This window comes from Salminus brasiliensis, chromosome 2, assembly GCF_030463535.1.
Source record: "Salminus brasiliensis chromosome 2, fSalBra1.hap2, whole genome shotgun sequence".
NCBI lineage: Eukaryota > Metazoa > Chordata > Actinopteri > Characiformes > Bryconidae > Salminus > Salminus brasiliensis.
The window spans coordinates 24,604,510-24,622,722 of record NC_132879.1 but is presented as its reverse complement, the minus strand read 5'-3'; the positions used below and the strand labels follow the sequence as shown (position 1 = coordinate 24,622,722).

The 18,213-nt window shown below is 39.5% G+C and overlaps 1 protein-coding gene across 9 annotated transcripts in view; it reads right to left on the bottom strand.

Moving 5' to 3' along the window:
* Nucleotides 1-18,213, bottom strand: part of cadps2 (Ca++-dependent secretion activator 2) — a 133,750-nt gene that overhangs the window by 81,388 nt on the left and 34,149 nt on the right. For all 9 annotated transcript variants that reach the window (XM_072671339.1, XM_072671357.1, XM_072671347.1 and 6 more), the window contains exon 3: nucleotides 1,453-1,785. In XM_072671339.1, coding sequence (XP_072527440.1) covers nucleotides 1,453-1,785 — 333 coding nt within the window. The remainder of the gene's footprint in view (nucleotides 1-1,452; nucleotides 1,786-18,213) is intronic.

Here is an 18,213-nt window from a genome sequence, read left to right as displayed (position 1 = left end):
ATGGTTTATTCAGAGGCCACAAAATGATCTCAGAGCTCATAAGTGAAATTGGGTGAACCTGGCATCACTGTGACCAACTACTGCTCACCGCATGATTTCAGGATTTTTGCACTTTAACACAAAATCAAATACACACTTTTACCTCAACTGTGCATTCATGCACAGTAAGACTGTTCTGTGGCTTCATCTGCAACAATTGTTCACTGGTTCCATGGTGTTAGCTATTATTGTCTTTTCTACTGCTATGTGCTATTATTTTCTATTTTTAAAAGATAGCCACAGCAATAACAACTCCGATAGACCCAGAGAGAGCTCCTTTATTACATTACAAGCAGATGTGATTTAAAGAACTAGTGTGTAAACTCAACCCTACTAATTTGTACACCATATCATTTAGTACTTACTATTGCTGCCTCAAAGGCAGGCTCAGATTAACCTTTTTACTGGTCCCAAACAAAACACTACATTTGTTCAGCAAAAGGTACAACACCATGTGCATATAACCCCTTTATAAACTATAAAATGTATAAAAACATGAAATATAAAATATGTACAGATATGTACAGAGCGACCCCAGAAAGCAAGCATTTTTTAAAGCAGGAGAAAACAGGGGTGCACACTGATATCTGCAACTTATTGGTTTTGGCAAATAACTGCTTGATCGCGACCTCACCTCACAATTCATCATGAGCGCAATCATTCCAGATAACACAGTTCCACTACTCCACAGCTCAATGCTGGGGAGCTTTATAGCCCTCTAGCCCACACCTTGCATTAAGAATGGGACCAACTGGTTAATGTTTATCTGCTCCAGAGAGTCCTTTTCTATACGCAACTACTGTGTGTCTGCGCATTTGCACATCTGTGTCAGCAGTGGGTGAAACTTAAAGTAGCTGAATGCATTCATCAGATGTCAGGATATATAGTTTGTGTTTAAATTGGACTGATTTTTCAAACTAATATTTGATGATGTATGTATTGATGCTGGGTTACTGTACTAAACTATTTGCATTTCAGCCATTTTCTCCCAATTTCTACATTTTATGAATATGCATGCAACAACACCAGCAGATAAGCACAAGAAAAATATTTGATATCAGCCTACGATTCACATTCTGTTACATCCATAGAAACACCAGATGAAAGAAATCTCCTTAAGAACCACTGAAGTAATATAATCTTAACCACAACTGCAGGATTTGCACAGCAGCTGTGATAATCAATGATGTTCAATCAGCTAGAACAATGTAAAGGATAACAAATTAATTGGCCCTAGATGTTCTATACTAAGGTCCCATGCTGTTTTATTATTGTCTGTGCTTATGTACTTAACCGTCTTTCAGCAAATTACAGAAAGGACACTCCTAAATATGAAGAGTAAAAACAATAGTTAACAAAAAGAATAACAACATCACCCTTTCATAGATCTTGCTATGCTTTGAGTGATCTCACCTGACAGGCATTGTAAAGCAGCTGGTGCTCAAACTTCTTGATGCCCAGGATCTGCTGAAACATCTCGTAGAGCTGCTCCTTACTCAGGATAAGCTCAGACACTGCGCTGAAGGGCATACGGCCCTGCGGTCGCCGCTGGTCTTCGTCACCTCTGAAGATGGCGTCATACTTGGTGATCCAGGAGCTCAGGACAGTCTCTTTGCTCAGGCCGTCGATCTCAGGCAGGCTGCGTACACGGCGCTCAATGTTCTTCTTAAAGACCTCACGAAAATCACTGGCTGAGCAGCCACCACTCTGCACCATGCGGGCTACGCGATCACTCTTCAGAAAGCCCTGTAAGAAAGGAAGGGCAGTATGAAACCTTCACAGTCACATGTATTGCTGTGTGGACCTATCCATGTACGCGCACGTAGTGACCATAGCACTCACTATTGTAATAATATCCCAATCATGTTATAACAGAGACATTTAATAAGACGTACACATACTAATGAAAAAATATTGACTAAAACAAACGTACCTAAAAATTTGTAACAGGGTCTTAACCATTAATACCATTTTTACCAATACTGTAGTACCTGTTACATTACTGGGAATTGAGCCAAGAGTAGAAGAACATTGGCAAACCTAAGAAGTTTATTTTATTCATTTATTATTTTTTATTATTTGTGATGCACAAATGTCTGGCCCTTGCAGAAGAGTGGCAAAAAGAAAACCATTGTTGAAAAAAAGACATAAGATAACTTTTTGGCTTAAATACAAAGCTCTATGTGTGGTGGTTTAAAAAAAAAAATAATAATAATACTGCTCATCACCCTGAACACACCACTATAAAACATGGTGGTGGCAGCATCATGCTGTGGGGATGCTTTTCCTCAGCAGGGACAGGGAAGCTGAGCAGGGAAGTTGAGTTTTAAAGGGGGAAGATGGATGGAGCTAAATACAGGGCAATCCTGGAACAAAACCTGATGGAGGCTGCAAAAGACTTGAGACTCGGAAGGAGATTCACCTTCCAGCAAGACAATGACCCTAAACATACAGCCGGAGCTACAGTGGAATGGTTTAGATCAAATAATATTCATGTGTTAGAACGGCCCAGTCAAATTCCTGACCTAATTCCCATTGAGCATCTGTGGCAAGACATGAAAACTTATCGTTATCTTTATTGTTACGTTATCTTTATCGTTGCGTTATCGTTGCAAACGTAACTCGGTCCTGCAGATTTTTCCTGTACAACATCCGGAGAATTCGACCCTTCCTCACTAGAGAGGCCACCAAGGTGCTTGTTCAGTCTCTCGTCTTTTCAAGACTTGACTACTGCAACTCTCTTCTGGCTGGTCTTCCTCTGCGCACCATCAGGCCCCTGCAACTCATCCAGAATGCAGCGGCACGGGTCGTCTTCAATGTCCCTAAATTCAGCCACGTCACTCCACTGCTGCGTTCTCTTCACTGGCTTCCTGTAGCTGCTGCCCGCATCAGATTCAAAACCCTGACCCTGGCCTACAAAGCCAAGAACGGCCCAGCCCCTCCGTACTTGAAGGCAATGGTCAAAAGCCGACACCTAGAGCCATTCGAGCTTCAAGTACGGCTCGGCTCGACCCGCCATCCCTCAAAATTCGCGGAAGACAAGCGTCCAGGCTTTTCTCTGTCCTGCACCAAAGTGGTGGAACGAGCTTCCCCTTGGGTGTCCAAACGGCAGAGTCGCTCGCGGTCTTCAAACGCAGACTGAATACCCACCTCTTCAGAGAGTACTTGGACGATTAGAGTACTATGGTCACCTTATTGTCTTGTGTTTAGTAATGTCTAAAGCTTAGAGGTATATTTTGAATTATTGGTCTATTCTAACTAGCTAAGGCTTTTCTTGGGTAAATAGCAAAGCACTTTGTAAGTTGCTCTGGATAAGAGCGTCTGCTAAATTCCTTAAATGTAAATGTAAATGCTATTTACAGACAGTCTCCATCCAACTTGGCTGAGCTTGAGCTTTTTAGCAAAGAAGAATGGGCAAAAATCAAAGCTGGTAAAGACTTGATTACATTTGCATGTCACACTTTTAATATTGTTTTTTGCACATCTGTGTCAGCAATGGGTGCAACGTAAAGTAGTTAAATGCATTCATTAGATGTTTGGACATGCAACGTACCACTACTTTGTGTTGGTCCATCACTTAAAATCTCAATAAAATACATTTAAGCCTGTGGTTGTAAGGTGAGTATGAATTGTATGAATACTTTTGCAAGCCACTGTATATGCAGCACATTACACAAATCCCTAAGCCTCTGCTGGAATAGAGGGCTAGCCTCCTACCTCCACTGTGGTAAAATAAGGTGTTTGAGCAATAGTGTACTGAGGGAAATGGCCTGACTTTGTTATTTATTAACGAATACATTTACTAACACTGCCCCAAAATAGCAAGTAAAGGATCTGGTACAACAGTTTTATGAAGAGCCTTTGAGGTATAATTGAATATAAGTGCCTGAAAATAACTGATCAGTAAGCATTCCACCAGTAAGTCTTGTTTACGCTTCTCACATAAAGGAGAGATGCTGGGATGTATATATGACATGCAGCTTTGACTTGGAATAACAGGAGGTTGAGAACTGCTTTACACTGAATTAAGGTACGTCTTGAATTAATAGAGCTACGATATATTTTATCGAGAAAGGCATCCCATACATTATCAGAGAAGTCATCGTTCAGGTTCCCCATCATTTTTCAGTTTGTCTTTAGACATCACTTTATGCGACTCTAAAGTAACACTTGAATAATTTTTAAATCAATTTATTTTATTTGTGTATACAGGGTCATGGTTGTAGTTCGTCTGCTGCATAATCAAGATAAATGTTGGCATGGAAACACATTTCATTAGAGTTATGAATAGTTAGAGCAACATAACCTTGTTAAAGCATCAACATTATGCAGCAAGACTCTAGACTCTAACTTTTTACCTATTTGGTTGAATGCAGCTGTGGTCAATATGGTATGAATATAGTATCCTTGAATACTTCAAGAAATGGCCATGATACACAATATGTCACAACAATTTTTTTTATGTTTCAGCATACAATAATATATTGCAATGTTTTTTTAAAACATAGTCCATCTTCACACATCCAACCTTCTAACAATTGATACAAAAAAAACCCCAAAACACTTGTGAGCGAAGAATAGTTAGGTCTTTATCATATTTTTAGCATAGTGCCATTTTTATTTTTGCATTTATTGGCTCAATTGTCCTCGTTTCTTAAATATGCTTCCCCTCCAATTTTTTTTTATTATCCTTACACCCCACTACGTAATCCATTTCAAGGTTTGAATGGCTGTGTATAATATCAGACTCCAGAAACAAGATGTTTGTTTGGGTGAGCGATATTGTGCCCCTGACAGATGGAGAAACCTTCCGAAAAGCCAGGGAAACATTTTGTCATTTTAGTTTATGTATTTCTCCTGGTAATAGTGGCGTCCTGGGCATACATGAGCTGGTGAAGCATAAAGGCAGCAGCAGATGGAGACGATTCGCGGCTCCTTACTGCAAGTAATGGAGCGGAATAAAGCCACTTCAGCTTCCTTGCCTCGAAAAAGAAAGAAATGTGTTTATGTCGAAACCACCATAATCACGACACACAGGGAAAGATTGGTGTGCAACAGGAGCCAAGCTGGCAGTCCACAGTAATTCCACCTTTACAGCATGAATACTTTGCGTTGTACAGCTCAGATATCAGCCAAACCTAATCTAAATCCCAGCGGAAGAATCTGAAATGTACATATCAAGTTACAGATATCTACAAATGTGTGAAATGCCCAAAAATTTGGCAATTGATGGCAAACATGAATTATTCATACATAACTTACATACTGTCTACTGCATAAATAAATGCAACATGCAATAAAAAATGCCAATCTGTTCATTCACTGATGGTTGAGGAGATTTGAGGAGATTTCTAAAGGTATTTTTGTAGGTATTCCACTTATTTCCTTAGCGTGAAACAGTGACTTGTAGCCCTGAACTTTTGACAGCATGTTTGAGTGAGTGAATGAGTAAGTAGCCTAAATATTTCACTTTCCTGCAGGCAGAATTAATCACTTCCTCCCTCCCCGTTGAGGTGACTAGGATAATAGGCAAGCTAGGAGGCCTGTGGCGAGAAAAGAGAACAAGAATTCACTTATCTTCTTTTCCCTTAACATGTGTCCTCAGGCTGTTCTGTTCTCAGACATGTAATGTCGAGTGAAAGATATTTTGCCCCCCATTTCAATCACTGCAGTTACGGTTACGTAAGTAATAATGAACAAAGAACACCGTCCTTCAAAGTCTAAAATAAACCGAATTGCTCTTGTAATGCTTTGTAAATCTTTTTTTCCCTCCCCACAGTAATTCCTGGTAGGCTGGGTGTATTCTTTACAACCTCTAAATGATCTACATAATTTGGTAGTATTTGTTATTGCATGCAATTCCCATGTCATAGAAAGTGGCTCTCCTACGCAACCAATTCAGGATGCAGAGAAAAGCTGATGTGTGAAAGCTATAAAACTGCCCAGAACAGGGCAGACTGACACTCAACAGGAGTCCTTGAACCCTTGTAAGTCGCCTATAATTGACACTCATACAACACAATAATAAGTTGAGCAAAGGTTAAGACCTGTGGGTGCTCTTTCACTGAGCACAATTGAGCTATACTGGAAAATTGTTTCTGATTGGTGACAATGTGGAGGCACAGTTGGACCATGAGTGTGTGTAGCTCTCCTACACTGTGTGAGGCTAAAAAGATAATAGCATAACATTTTATAAGCTTGGAGCTGCTTCAATAAACTTAGTAGCACACTAACTATCCAATAAGCGATTAAAAATGCTGTGAATAATGAGCTGCTTATGCAGATATCCTAAGCATCAGTGGATGAATTCAGTCTTGGATGAGTTGATGGAGAAGATCTGTGTAACAGATGCTGATTGGTCTCACTGGGGAAAAAATAAAAGACAAGATAAGACAACCATATTGATCATTTGTGCCACACACCTACACACCAGTGAAGCACACACAGTGAACAGTAAGCACACATGCCCGGAGCGGTGGGCAGCCATTGCTGCAGCACCCGGGGAGCAGAGAGGGTGAAGGGCCTTGCTCAAGGGCCCAATAGTGGCAGCTTGCAGAGCCAGGGTATCGAACCCACAACCCTGTCATCAATAGCACAGAGCTCTAACCGCTGAGCCACCACTGCCCCAAACGTTCTATTGTTGTACAGCTAGGATTTTCCAAGGTTCCACCAGCGCTACTACTGTCGTGCCTTTAAGGATAAGGTGTGGAGAGCAGTCCATATTTATGTTCAGCATATTTTTTCTATATTCTTCAGAACTACATGGCTGTGACAACCATTTATTGTGTGGTTATTTTTTTAGTTTGATTTAGAATTGTGGTTAGTACATTAGATTTGTCTACACTGAACACCTGCAATTCTCAGGCTGCAGGAACACCTGCAATGCTCCAATTTGTTGTGACGATTAAATTTCTCCAAAAAATAAAAAAATAAAAAATATTCCATCAATTCTTAGCAGGCTGTGTGTATTCTTTACTGCCTCTAAATGATCTATAAAAGTCAATAGTATTTGTTATTACATACAATTCCTAGGTCATGGAAAGTGGCTGCCTCTCACGCAACCAATTCAGGATGCAGTGAAATGCTGACATGTCAAAGCTATAAAACTGCCCAGAACTGCCCAGTACATTAGGAGTGTCCATACAGAACACAGTTCTCAGCCTTTGTGAACACCTACAAAGAAAGTTACCACACAGTAAAAATCTGCCTTTACTGAATGAATTGTAGATTAATTCATTATTCGTTTTAATTCCAGACTGAAAGGAAAAGTGCAATCTGCTTGTTGTTCTGCATCACTGAATTGTTTATCTTTGCAGCATGAACTATGGAGTGACTGCTTGAATGAAGCCAAACATGTCTTTTCCTGACATCTAAAGCACCGATAACTGCCTATGTACTGTATCTCCCCGACACGTGGGGCAAACCAAATAATTCCATATGAATCCACTCCACCAATAGCTATAGCTATTTGGGATGACTTTGAACCAGATATTGGAACGTTGCTGGATTTGATTACATTCAGCCACACAAGAGATTTAGTGAGGACAGGTACTGATGTTGGATGAGTAGCTCTGGAGGACAATAGCCAGCGTTGAACTGCTTGTAGTGCTTACAGTGCTTATCTATGATTTCGATATAGGCGTTACCCAAATACAGGTTATGAAGCCAGATCTTTAGAAGGGCTTAGTCTTAAAGGGGCAGGCTCATCTCCTGCTTTCAAAAGGCCATGTCATTTCTTGCTCATCACAGTTTATTGCCTTCCTGGGCCCATAGATTTTCTATCAGGCACCATTCTTTCTAAAAGACTCATGGATAAAATTGTTTGGGGTTCATTCAGAACATCATAGGGGATCACTCATTAATGTAACAATACAGGAGAATTAGTATTGGCTCTGGGTTTTTAGACCGAGAACTTAAGTCATTTTTGCAACGTGATTTAATCTCCAATCACAAACTCATTATGCATGAAGTGGTTCTAAGCCACAATTTCCACCTGCTGCCCCTCTATATCTTAGCAAGTGTGCCATAACAATCTCAACAGCAAATGCATTTACTGATAACCTTCCAGACTTAACCATTATCTCTTGGCCATCACATCCTGAAGATCCCGAGCATATGGCAGAAAATCTACAATCTGTGGTCTGTTCAAGCGGAGATAATGCTGCAGCTATCAGGATTCAATGAATTAGGAAAAAAAAACAAAAAGGGAGCGCTGAGGTACAATGACCACATATCCTCTAAAACAGGCTGCTTGAAGCTATGAATGTATGCCAACACACAAGAACTAGAACAACTAGAACATTCCCAAATTTTAAAGGAAGCAATGCCTAGGAGACATGCCCTAATTAAAGCCAAATCACTGTATGTTTCCTCTCTAATAGGAGACAACAAAAACAACCCAGGATTTCTCTTCAGCGCTGCCTCTAAACTAACTAGAAGCCACAAAAAAATGAATCCCGTGGTCCATCTGACTTCAACAGCAATGATCTGAACTAATCGTATTTAATAAAAAATCCAATGTTTGTCCCTAACTACATCTGTATATGTAGATGAATGCCCGACCAGCTCTAAGGCGCAGCTAGACTAAATGACTAGCGTAGACTAATTAGCTAATCATTGAACCACTGCTTACCATAATTATCTCATCCTTCAGCCTCAGATATAAACCCAGTTCAGATATATACCCAGTTAATGATTAACAATCATTAAACCTATTATCAAAAAACCTAATATTTATCATTTTTAACTTGCTAATTATAGATCAACAGCAATCCTCCCCCTTTTTTCAGCAAAGATCTTAAATAAAAGTAGTTCCCCAGCAGCTGTGCACCAACCTGCAAAACAACAGTGTTCATTAGGTTTTTCTTTTCTTTGACGACACCCAGTAAGAGAATTGAATTTCCTGACCAGTCTCACATTCTTCTTTCTCCCTTTTCACGTCCTCTGGCATGTTAATGACTTTCTTCAACACTGTTTTCAAAGTGAAACTTTCGAGCCCATTAAAAAAATGCCATGTTTTATTTGAATTAATGCACTACTGAAAGTCAACAGGTCACGTACACAGCTGCACAGCTTCTGAATAATTGTTTTTCCTCAATGCTCATTACAGGCTTGAAACATTCTTTCTCTCAGATGAATTGCAAAATTGCAAAATCATACTCTGGTCTATGCTTGACATGACATTGATTTAAATCATGCGATGCTCTGTAGAGGAATCAACTAAAAAATAAATTTGAGCTGAAAACAAGAACTAAGAAAATTTAATTAAAACTTCATTGGACCACATATGGAGAGATCACATGAATGGCTACCAAATGCATATTCAACACCTGCAGTAAACTTTATATCTTTTATCTCTTTAATATGTCAAAAATTAATAAGGGCACAGGCCAATTATTTTTGAGCCTGTGAAGGTAGAGGGACTATGGAATAAATGGCTGTAATTCCTTAACGGTCTGCTTCATTTAAAATCCCCCGAGGTGGTGAACAGAGACAAACCTATCAAACTTGTGCCACTGCCTAAGTACTTATGGACCTGGCCATATTAGCCCCCGCTATAACGCTACTAATCATACTTTCATTTCAAAAGGTAACACTTCACAATGGAGTGACCTGCTGTAGCCAGTGCAATGGGCTCTGTAGGTTGGCACCTAATGTCTCCATTTTGAGCCAGTACAAATGTCAGCCATTATTACTAATGAATCGGCCACCAAGGGATTTCCTCTCTCCCTGCTGCTCGGCTTAATTGGTGGGTTAAAATCTCATTCAATTATTTATAACCAACAGTGTGCATAGCAGTGTTTATTCCCGAGTTAAGAGATTAATAGGAGACAAAGAGAGCTGGAGAGCCGTTCACAGCCTTTGATTATGTCATTTAAAGCTAAAATTAGCAGAACCGGCTCCAGACAGCAAGGCTAAAATGATCTGACAGTCATGACGGGAGAAAGATGCCTTTATCACAAAGCATAGAGAGTGACCATGAGACACAGCAAATCTGCTTTGTTCTTCTTTTGAGGCAAGATGGAGATGATGAGGACTGTGGGAAAGGTTCATATAGATGGATACAAAAGTGCCCCATGTCCAGTTCCAAGCATTGTCAAGAGGTGTACCTTTGTACAGTACCTTTGAGAAGAGCTGGGGTGGTGTTTGTCCTTCAGAGCTACTCATCGAACATTAGTACCTGTCCTCACTAATTCTCTTGTGTGGCTGAATGCAATCAGATCCTCACAGCAACATTCCAATATCTAGTTTAAAGTCATCCCAGAAGAGCAGAGGTGGTTACTGCAGCAAAGGGGGACACACATCACAAAACAATTCCCTTGATTTCTAAAGGTGCACTGGATGAGCAGGTGTATTTAAGCTGACACATAGGGCCAAATCCATAAAGCACACCACCAGATTAACCATGCTGTTAAGAGGAAACAGCTCTTACATATTTAACTCAGGTTAAGTATTGGAATTAGTCATAATTCAACTATCAGTGGACAAGTTGACTACATTTGTGTTCAAGTATTTGAATGACTCAAACATATGAAACAAAATATGATGATTTATAACTTAAATGCATTAAGTATTAACTTAAACTACATAGCTTTGTAACTGTGTCATTTTTAGCTCGTACACTCAACCACAGTTGCATTTTACATTAGACTTGAGCTACAACTGAACTTTAGTTCTTTATTTATTTTAGTTTTTACATCTTTATATGGTACTTTATGGTGGTGCTCAAAGAAAGAGCAGCTTTATTGTGGCACAACTGGCTACTGATGCTATGGTATACGCCAATGCTATGGTATGCACAGCACTAGTACACTTTTACCTGGAACGGATTTAACACACACACACACACACACACACACACACACACACACACACACACACACCCCAAAAATAGCACAGCGAGGTCAGTGATCATTCGCCGTTTGATGATAAGTCACACTTGTGGTTCTGCTGTGCTTCTATACTGTTGCTCACTGCTAAGCATTCTTCAGATAATGATGGCCAACACAGTCTTGATCCATTATATGGCTGCTCATGAATAAAACATGCCTACTTTCCAGAATGGAACTGAAGGGAACAATGAAACGGTAAATCTTTACTCCTTTCTTTCCTTCCCTTCTGACATGCAGACCGATCGCGGCGATCAAATTCTATGAGATGATGCATCCAGTGCAATAAAAAACTGCAAGCACCTCAGGGTGGTTCCTCATACAAGCCTGGAATTAAACACATCTACTTTTATTTTAAGACATACATAGATCAGAAATATTGTTTCAGCACAAAAAGGCCTGTGAACTAAACATTGCTGCACTATATCTGACAGCTGCTTTAGAAAGCCCAGGGTACACTGCTTTTATATTGCCGTTTTCTTCCACTCTCCCAACCATTCATTCTAGCCATTTCGCCTTATCAGGTTTACCTAGAACTGCTGCAGGCACCTTGGCTTCCCTGGCACAGCGATTACATTTGAATAGAAACCTCTGCTCCTATTCTAGCCCACACCTCAACAGTTTTAGAGGACAAAACAGTTGTGAGGAAATGTTTCTATATTTTTATTTTATATATTATATTCAAATCCATCTGATTAAAAAGAAATATGTAAATATACAGTACCTCTATTTAGTAGACTGTACTCTTTTTAGTATACTGACCAGCCATAACCATTGAAAAACATTGACTAATCTTCAGCTATAGTGGTACGGACAAAGGGGTGGGATATACAGTATTAGGCAGCAAGTGAACAGTCAGTTGGGGAAGTTGATGTGTTAAAAGCAGGATAAATAGGCAAGCATAAAGGATGAGCGATTCTGACACTTTGTCACTTGTTTTGCTGTGTTTCTAAATAAATGTTTGTTTTCTTTTGTGACTTTCTTGTTGGAGGTTGAAGCTACCTAGCTGAGAAGCAGCATAAAAGTCTTGATGTTAATGGAACAGTTCATCATTATTGAGCAGAACTTCTCTTAGGTACAAACAACAACAACTATAAAAAGAAATGTAACAAAACAATATTTACTGAAGCAGAGCTGGGTTGTAGAAATGCCCTAAATGACCTGGCTTGTTTTTAACCTATTTCTTAGCAAACACAGTGATGATTGGATCAGTCCTCATTTTATGTATAACCATCTGGCTTGGCTCCTCTGCCTTACAGAATTCAAACCCCAGTGCATAATGAGGACAGTGAAGAGGATGTAGTCTGCCAACGCTTCAGTACATACACAACAGCAGGGTTATGAAGCTTGCAGGCAGGTCCACAGCCAACCCTGTTCACCCTGGACATCACCTTTTCCATCCCCTTTCCTCTGGAACAAGATTAGAAGATTCAGGGCCTTCAAAGTCAACACAGCCGGACATGCTAACAGTTTTCCACAGGTATGAGGTACTTATTAACCACAGTGGAACTTGTGCACTTTAAACTGGGCCTGGTAAACCCTCCTTACCGTGGCTCATAACTGCACTATTGTTACTTACAGTGGTGTGTTTCAGTATATAAACATTTACACCACTAAAATAAATTAGGGCTGTACAATAAACATAAACTTATATATATATATAAATAAATAAATGAGAGAAGCCTGTAATTGACATCATAGGTAGACCTCAACTATGAGAGACAAAATGAGGGGAAAAAAAATCTGAAAATCACATTGTCTGATTTTTAAAGAATTTATATGTATATATTAGTGTGTGTATGTGTACACATTTTATTATATACACACACTAAAAAGACATGCATTTTTTCCCTCACTGTCTGAATTTAGAATAAACATTTCCCGTCTTAGGTTAGTAACAATTAGGGACAGCATATATGATGATGTCATGTCTTTGGAAGCTTCTGATTTGAGATTTATTGGTAACATCTGAGTTAATTAGAGATACACCGGTGGATGTATTTTAACGCACACCTGAAACACACTGCTTCTTTGTGTAACATCATGGGAAAGTTGAGATATCAGGAAGAGAATTGTGGACTTGCACAAGTCTGGCTCATCAATTTCCAGATGCCTGAAGGTGCCTTGTTCATCTGTACAAACAATTATATGCAACTACAAACAAGATGGAAATGTCCAGCCATCATACAGTCCAGGAAGGAGACCGGTTCTGTGTCCCAGAGATGAACATGCTTTGGTCCAAAATGTGCCCCGAACCAACCCAAGAACAAAAGCTAAAGACCTTGTGAAGATGCTGGCTGAAGATGGTGAGAGTGTGTCATTATCCACAGTGAAACCAGTGCTGTATCGACATTGGCTGAAAGGACAATCAAACGGATTAATGTTTGCAAATGCACATGAGGGAAAAGATCTTAATTTTTGGAGACATGTCTTGTGGTCTGACAAACTAATCTCAACTGTAAAACACTGGGGTGGCAGCATCATGTTGTGAGGTTGTTTTCTGCAGAAGGGACTGGTGCACTTCACAAAATAGATGGCATAATGAATAAAGAACATTATGTGGAAATACTGAAGCAACATCTTAAGACATCAGTCAGGAAGCTAATGCTTGGGCGCAAATAGGTCTTCTGTCCAAATGGACAATGACCCGAAGCATACTGCCCCACTGGTTACAAAGTGGCTTAAGGAGAACAAAGTCAAAGTTTTGGAGTGGCCATCACAAAGCCCTGGTTTCAATCCCATTGAAAATATATGGGCAAAGCTTAAAAGGCATGTGCTCAGTTACACCAGTTCTGTCAGGAGGAATGGGCCAAAATGTCTGCCAACTATTGTGAGAAGCTTGTGGAAGGATATCCAAAACGGTTGACCCCAGTAATGCAGTTTAAGGGCAATAGTACCAAATACTAATGGAATGTATTTCAACTTTGAAGAAAGTAATAAACATTCCCTCTCTCATTATTCTGACATTTAGCAAATAGTTTTGGTAATCCTAATTGATCTAAAACGGGAAAAGTTTATTCTGATTTCATGTCAGACATGGAGAAAAAAAATGAATGTCTTTTGTGTATGTAAACTTCTAGTTTCAACTGCATATATACACACTCATTTATATACACTTTCATTTATATACTTTTTTTTTTTAGAGTAAAATAAATTGTCTCGGCCTGACACTGCACATCCTGTGATGACTACTGTGCATGTTCACTTTGTGATAATGATGCTAAAACTACATAGTGCCCTAGTATAAATATTCATAGTATACTGTAACACACTGTAAATAGCTGAATTTATCCTCAGACCTTGTACATGTGTACATACAGGTCATTTATTTGGCTCCTCTTAAATAGACTCTGTTCATGTGTACTTCTGTATGCCTTATTTTAATTTGACTTTACTGTACTTTTACCTTCCTTTTCTTTTAAATATTCCTCAAAACTGGAATACTGGAACTGCGCTTGTTTGGGCTGTGCAAGGAACGCCACATCCTTGTTTAAAAATGACAAATTATGGGCGAATGCAGACGAATGCAGAACTACTGTAGTTCTTCATCTTACAAGTTCATGGTTAAGGCACAAAATAGGTATTTATTTTTGGAGATTTGTGCTGGACCTGGCAACCTTGCCTATTGTAAGGAATGCTAAAGAATAAAGTTTACAAAAACAGATAAGCAATGTTAAACAGTAAGAGGTGTTAAAATCTGACAGGTAAATAATCTTTGAGGATTTTATTCAAACAAAAGCTAAATAAAATAATATAGAAAGTTGCCACTGCTCTGTCAGTTGTATCTTCAGAATGACAATTGCTAAGCTAGCTTGCTCAAAAGGCAGCAATGAGCTAGCATCCCACACAGTGAGCAGTACATTTACATTTACATTTACATTTACGGCATTTAGCAGACGCTCTTATCCAGAGCGACTTACAAAGTGCTTTGCTATTTACCCAAGAAAACCTCAGCTAGTTAGAATAGGCTAATAATTCAAAAGATACCTCTAAGCTTAGACATTGCTAAACACAGTACGGAGCAGCTCTTACATTCTCATTTTACCGCAAACTGAAATGTGCTAACTGAACATTTACAAGGTTAACAAAGAGGTTTGATTACAAATCTGAAGTTGAATCCCTTGAATACATCTTTAAACATTGAGAAATTATAAAAGAAGCATTTTCACTTTTACAAAATAGTTTATTATACAGAATATACTTGAGTTTGACAATATTCTATTAAAATCTTAATTCATAATGTAATTAGTCCTGTTTAACTGGATGAAGGGCAGCACATTTTGGACATAAATCACAACTATATGGGACAGTATTTGAGTAGTAGTTTTTAAGAATTTGCCACTACTGATGCATTTTGTCTCAATGTCCAAATATTGTGTATGGTGAAATTGGTGTTGTGATATTAAGTTTTTACCATATCGCCCACCCCTACATTCTTTTTTATATATATAAATTCTGAATTGCAGTACACCCTTAAAAATAAAGGTCCTATAAAGCTCCATGCCATAGCTTTTTGTAAAAAGATGTGATTATGAAGAACCTTCACATTAAATCACAGAATCTCTTCAGATATTAATAACCTGATTTTTGACATTCTCCAGAATAAAGTTCCTAGAGTTATGAAAAAAAAAAAGAGAGAAACTTGGACCACTCTCCTCAAGACTGTTTCATTCCCCTCTACAATACAGCTCTAATACACCCCCAGTTAACTAAGGAAAATCCCTTGCTGAAATGATCAACTGCGGGAGAACGAGGGGAGAGGATTTGGAATGATTGCAGTTGTATGAAATGTGTCAAGTCATATTCAGGAGTTTTCCCCCCCCTTACACTGAGTCACACGGGACTTCAGCTAGCAGTTATGCATAAGAAATGGGTGACTGATGCGGTCAAGGGAAGAAAGTGACAGAAGTGAGTGAGAGAAATCTCAAATGTAGTTGAGACTTCAGGAGAGAGAGAGAGAGAGAGAGAGAGAGAGAGAGAGAGAGAGAGAGAGAGAGAGAGAGGAGGGATTAAAAGGGAAAGCATGAGAATGAAAGGAGTAGGCAAAAGTAAAAGGAAAAGGAAAAGATTAGCAAAAATAAGAGAAAGAAAATGAGAAAAGTGAACAAAAAGGGAAAAAGAAGGGAGGTGAACAGGAGTGTAAGAAAAAACTATTGGAGTGAACAAGAAAGGAAGACATAATGAAAGAGAATAAGGGTTGACATAACAGAGTGCGCGAGAGACAGAATTAGGTGTGAACAAGCGAGAAGGAAAGAGGTGGACAAGGAGTGAATAAGAAAGAGAAAAAGAAAGAATGAGAGGAGTCAGAGAGACAGGGTAGAGGTGAGGGAACGAGAGAGGAGTGAGCAAGAGAGTAAAGGAAAAAGAAGAGAGTGAGAATGAGCGGACTACACAAGAGGAGTCAGCAAGAGAAAGTGAGCGAGCAAGTGAGCAAGCAAGTGATCGAGTAGTGAGAATGTGTGTGTGAATGAGTGGGAGAGAGTGAGAGAGAAAGAGAAATAACGAGAGAGAGCGAGAGAGAAAGAGAGCGTGCGAGAGAGAGTGCAAGAAAGAATAGGGAGAGAGAATGAGATACAATGGCATTTTAATTTTGGAGAGTGTGAGCTTTCCCCCAGAAAACCATATGATGACAGGTCACACTACCATGTGAAGAAACCTGGTGCATACATGCATTATTCCTACACAATTTCAGCTGTGAAGAGTTAACTTATAGAGTCTGTGTTAAAAGCAAGCCAGTTCCCTCATGAAGCCAAAAGACTGCATTTCATAAAAGTGCTAATACCGCGGTCCACAGTCAAATCACTCACTTTAGTCCTTAATAATGACCCTACATCAAATCCACGGCCTCTTACCTCTTACCATTCATTTCCTGCCATGTCTTTGCTTACCAAGCACCCGGCTCAAAGCATTTTCATAAACAGCACTGAGGAATTCAGCATCCTTAACCTGCGGGAGCCCCGCACCCCCTCCTCAGTGGGCATGATTGACTATTTTCTCCCTCACAATGGTTCAGCACTAAAGGGCCAATTTGGCTGAGGCGGTGCATGATCATTAACTTTACTATTCAGACTGGTCAGGTTCTTTAGATTTGTGAGGCGAGAAAGGACAAAGCAGACACAAAGGAGAGCAAAAGCTAATGATAAGCACATGGTGAAATGAACTGACCTCTCCAGCAATGAAAAGCATTTTGGGCGAGGTGAAGTCTTGTCTTTGATTTGTTTTATGCCTCGTCATTTCAGACAGCATGCTGGATTACAGATCTTTTTTTTTTTTTTTTGGGGGGGGGTGGGGGGTGTATATATTAGGCTTAGGCTCCCCTGAAAGTACTGGAACAACAAGACACAACACATTTGTTTTTGCTCTACATTTAAGACTGATATTTACTTTCAGAGGACAGTGAATTTGGCCTTTAATGCAGACAAACAGCCATGAAATGCAGAGGGAAACCAGGCTGGTTTAGTTCACACACAGGCAGAAAGAGTATGAGAAGCCTTCCTGAATATGTCACAGTGACACAGCTTATAGAGACTCACTGATGGCACGCTGTGAAAACAATGACATGTTAAATACTTGCGGAAGGATGAAAATGGCAGCTCCCTCATCTACACACAATAGTGCTATTATAAGCGATGAACATTTGACAGATCTGTTAAAAAAAAAAAAAAAAAAAAAAAGTTTTTTATGCCACCCAAACGTTTTTTTGGGCACTATTCAGTTTTGGCGTTTGATCTTTTCGCTTCACCAAAACCTACGTTTTCATTTCCTGTGCTTCTGTCCGAACGCTGCAGTGTCGGAGGTGGCTGCTCAAGGTAGAGGGTGACCTTGTTAGTTGACCGAGTTAAAAAGTAGCCTCCAACATTAGCCCACGCATACATAACCATGCCTGGCAGTGAAATACATCAAAACACACACACAATGGTTTTTGGCTGAGCAAGATTTGGGCAGAAAGTACATTTCGATGGATGCCTCGCTTTGTGTTTTACTTTTAGGTTTAGTTACAAAATGTTTTAAAAGTGTTTGATAAATTTCAATTCTAATTAGGCTGTTATAATCAGACCCAGTTATAATGAGACATTAGCCACACTCTGATAATGTTCATATTCTCTGTACTTCACAAATCCAATTAGGACTAATTCTATCTCTTTACCTTCTCCAAGTTAATGACTGCCCACTTGTCCAGCCTAACACAGATAGACTCACTACTGGGCTTCCCTGCCACCCGCATCACACCAGCTTCCTCCCTCCTGCTACTGCTATTTGCTGAATGACTATGTTGAAGTTTACG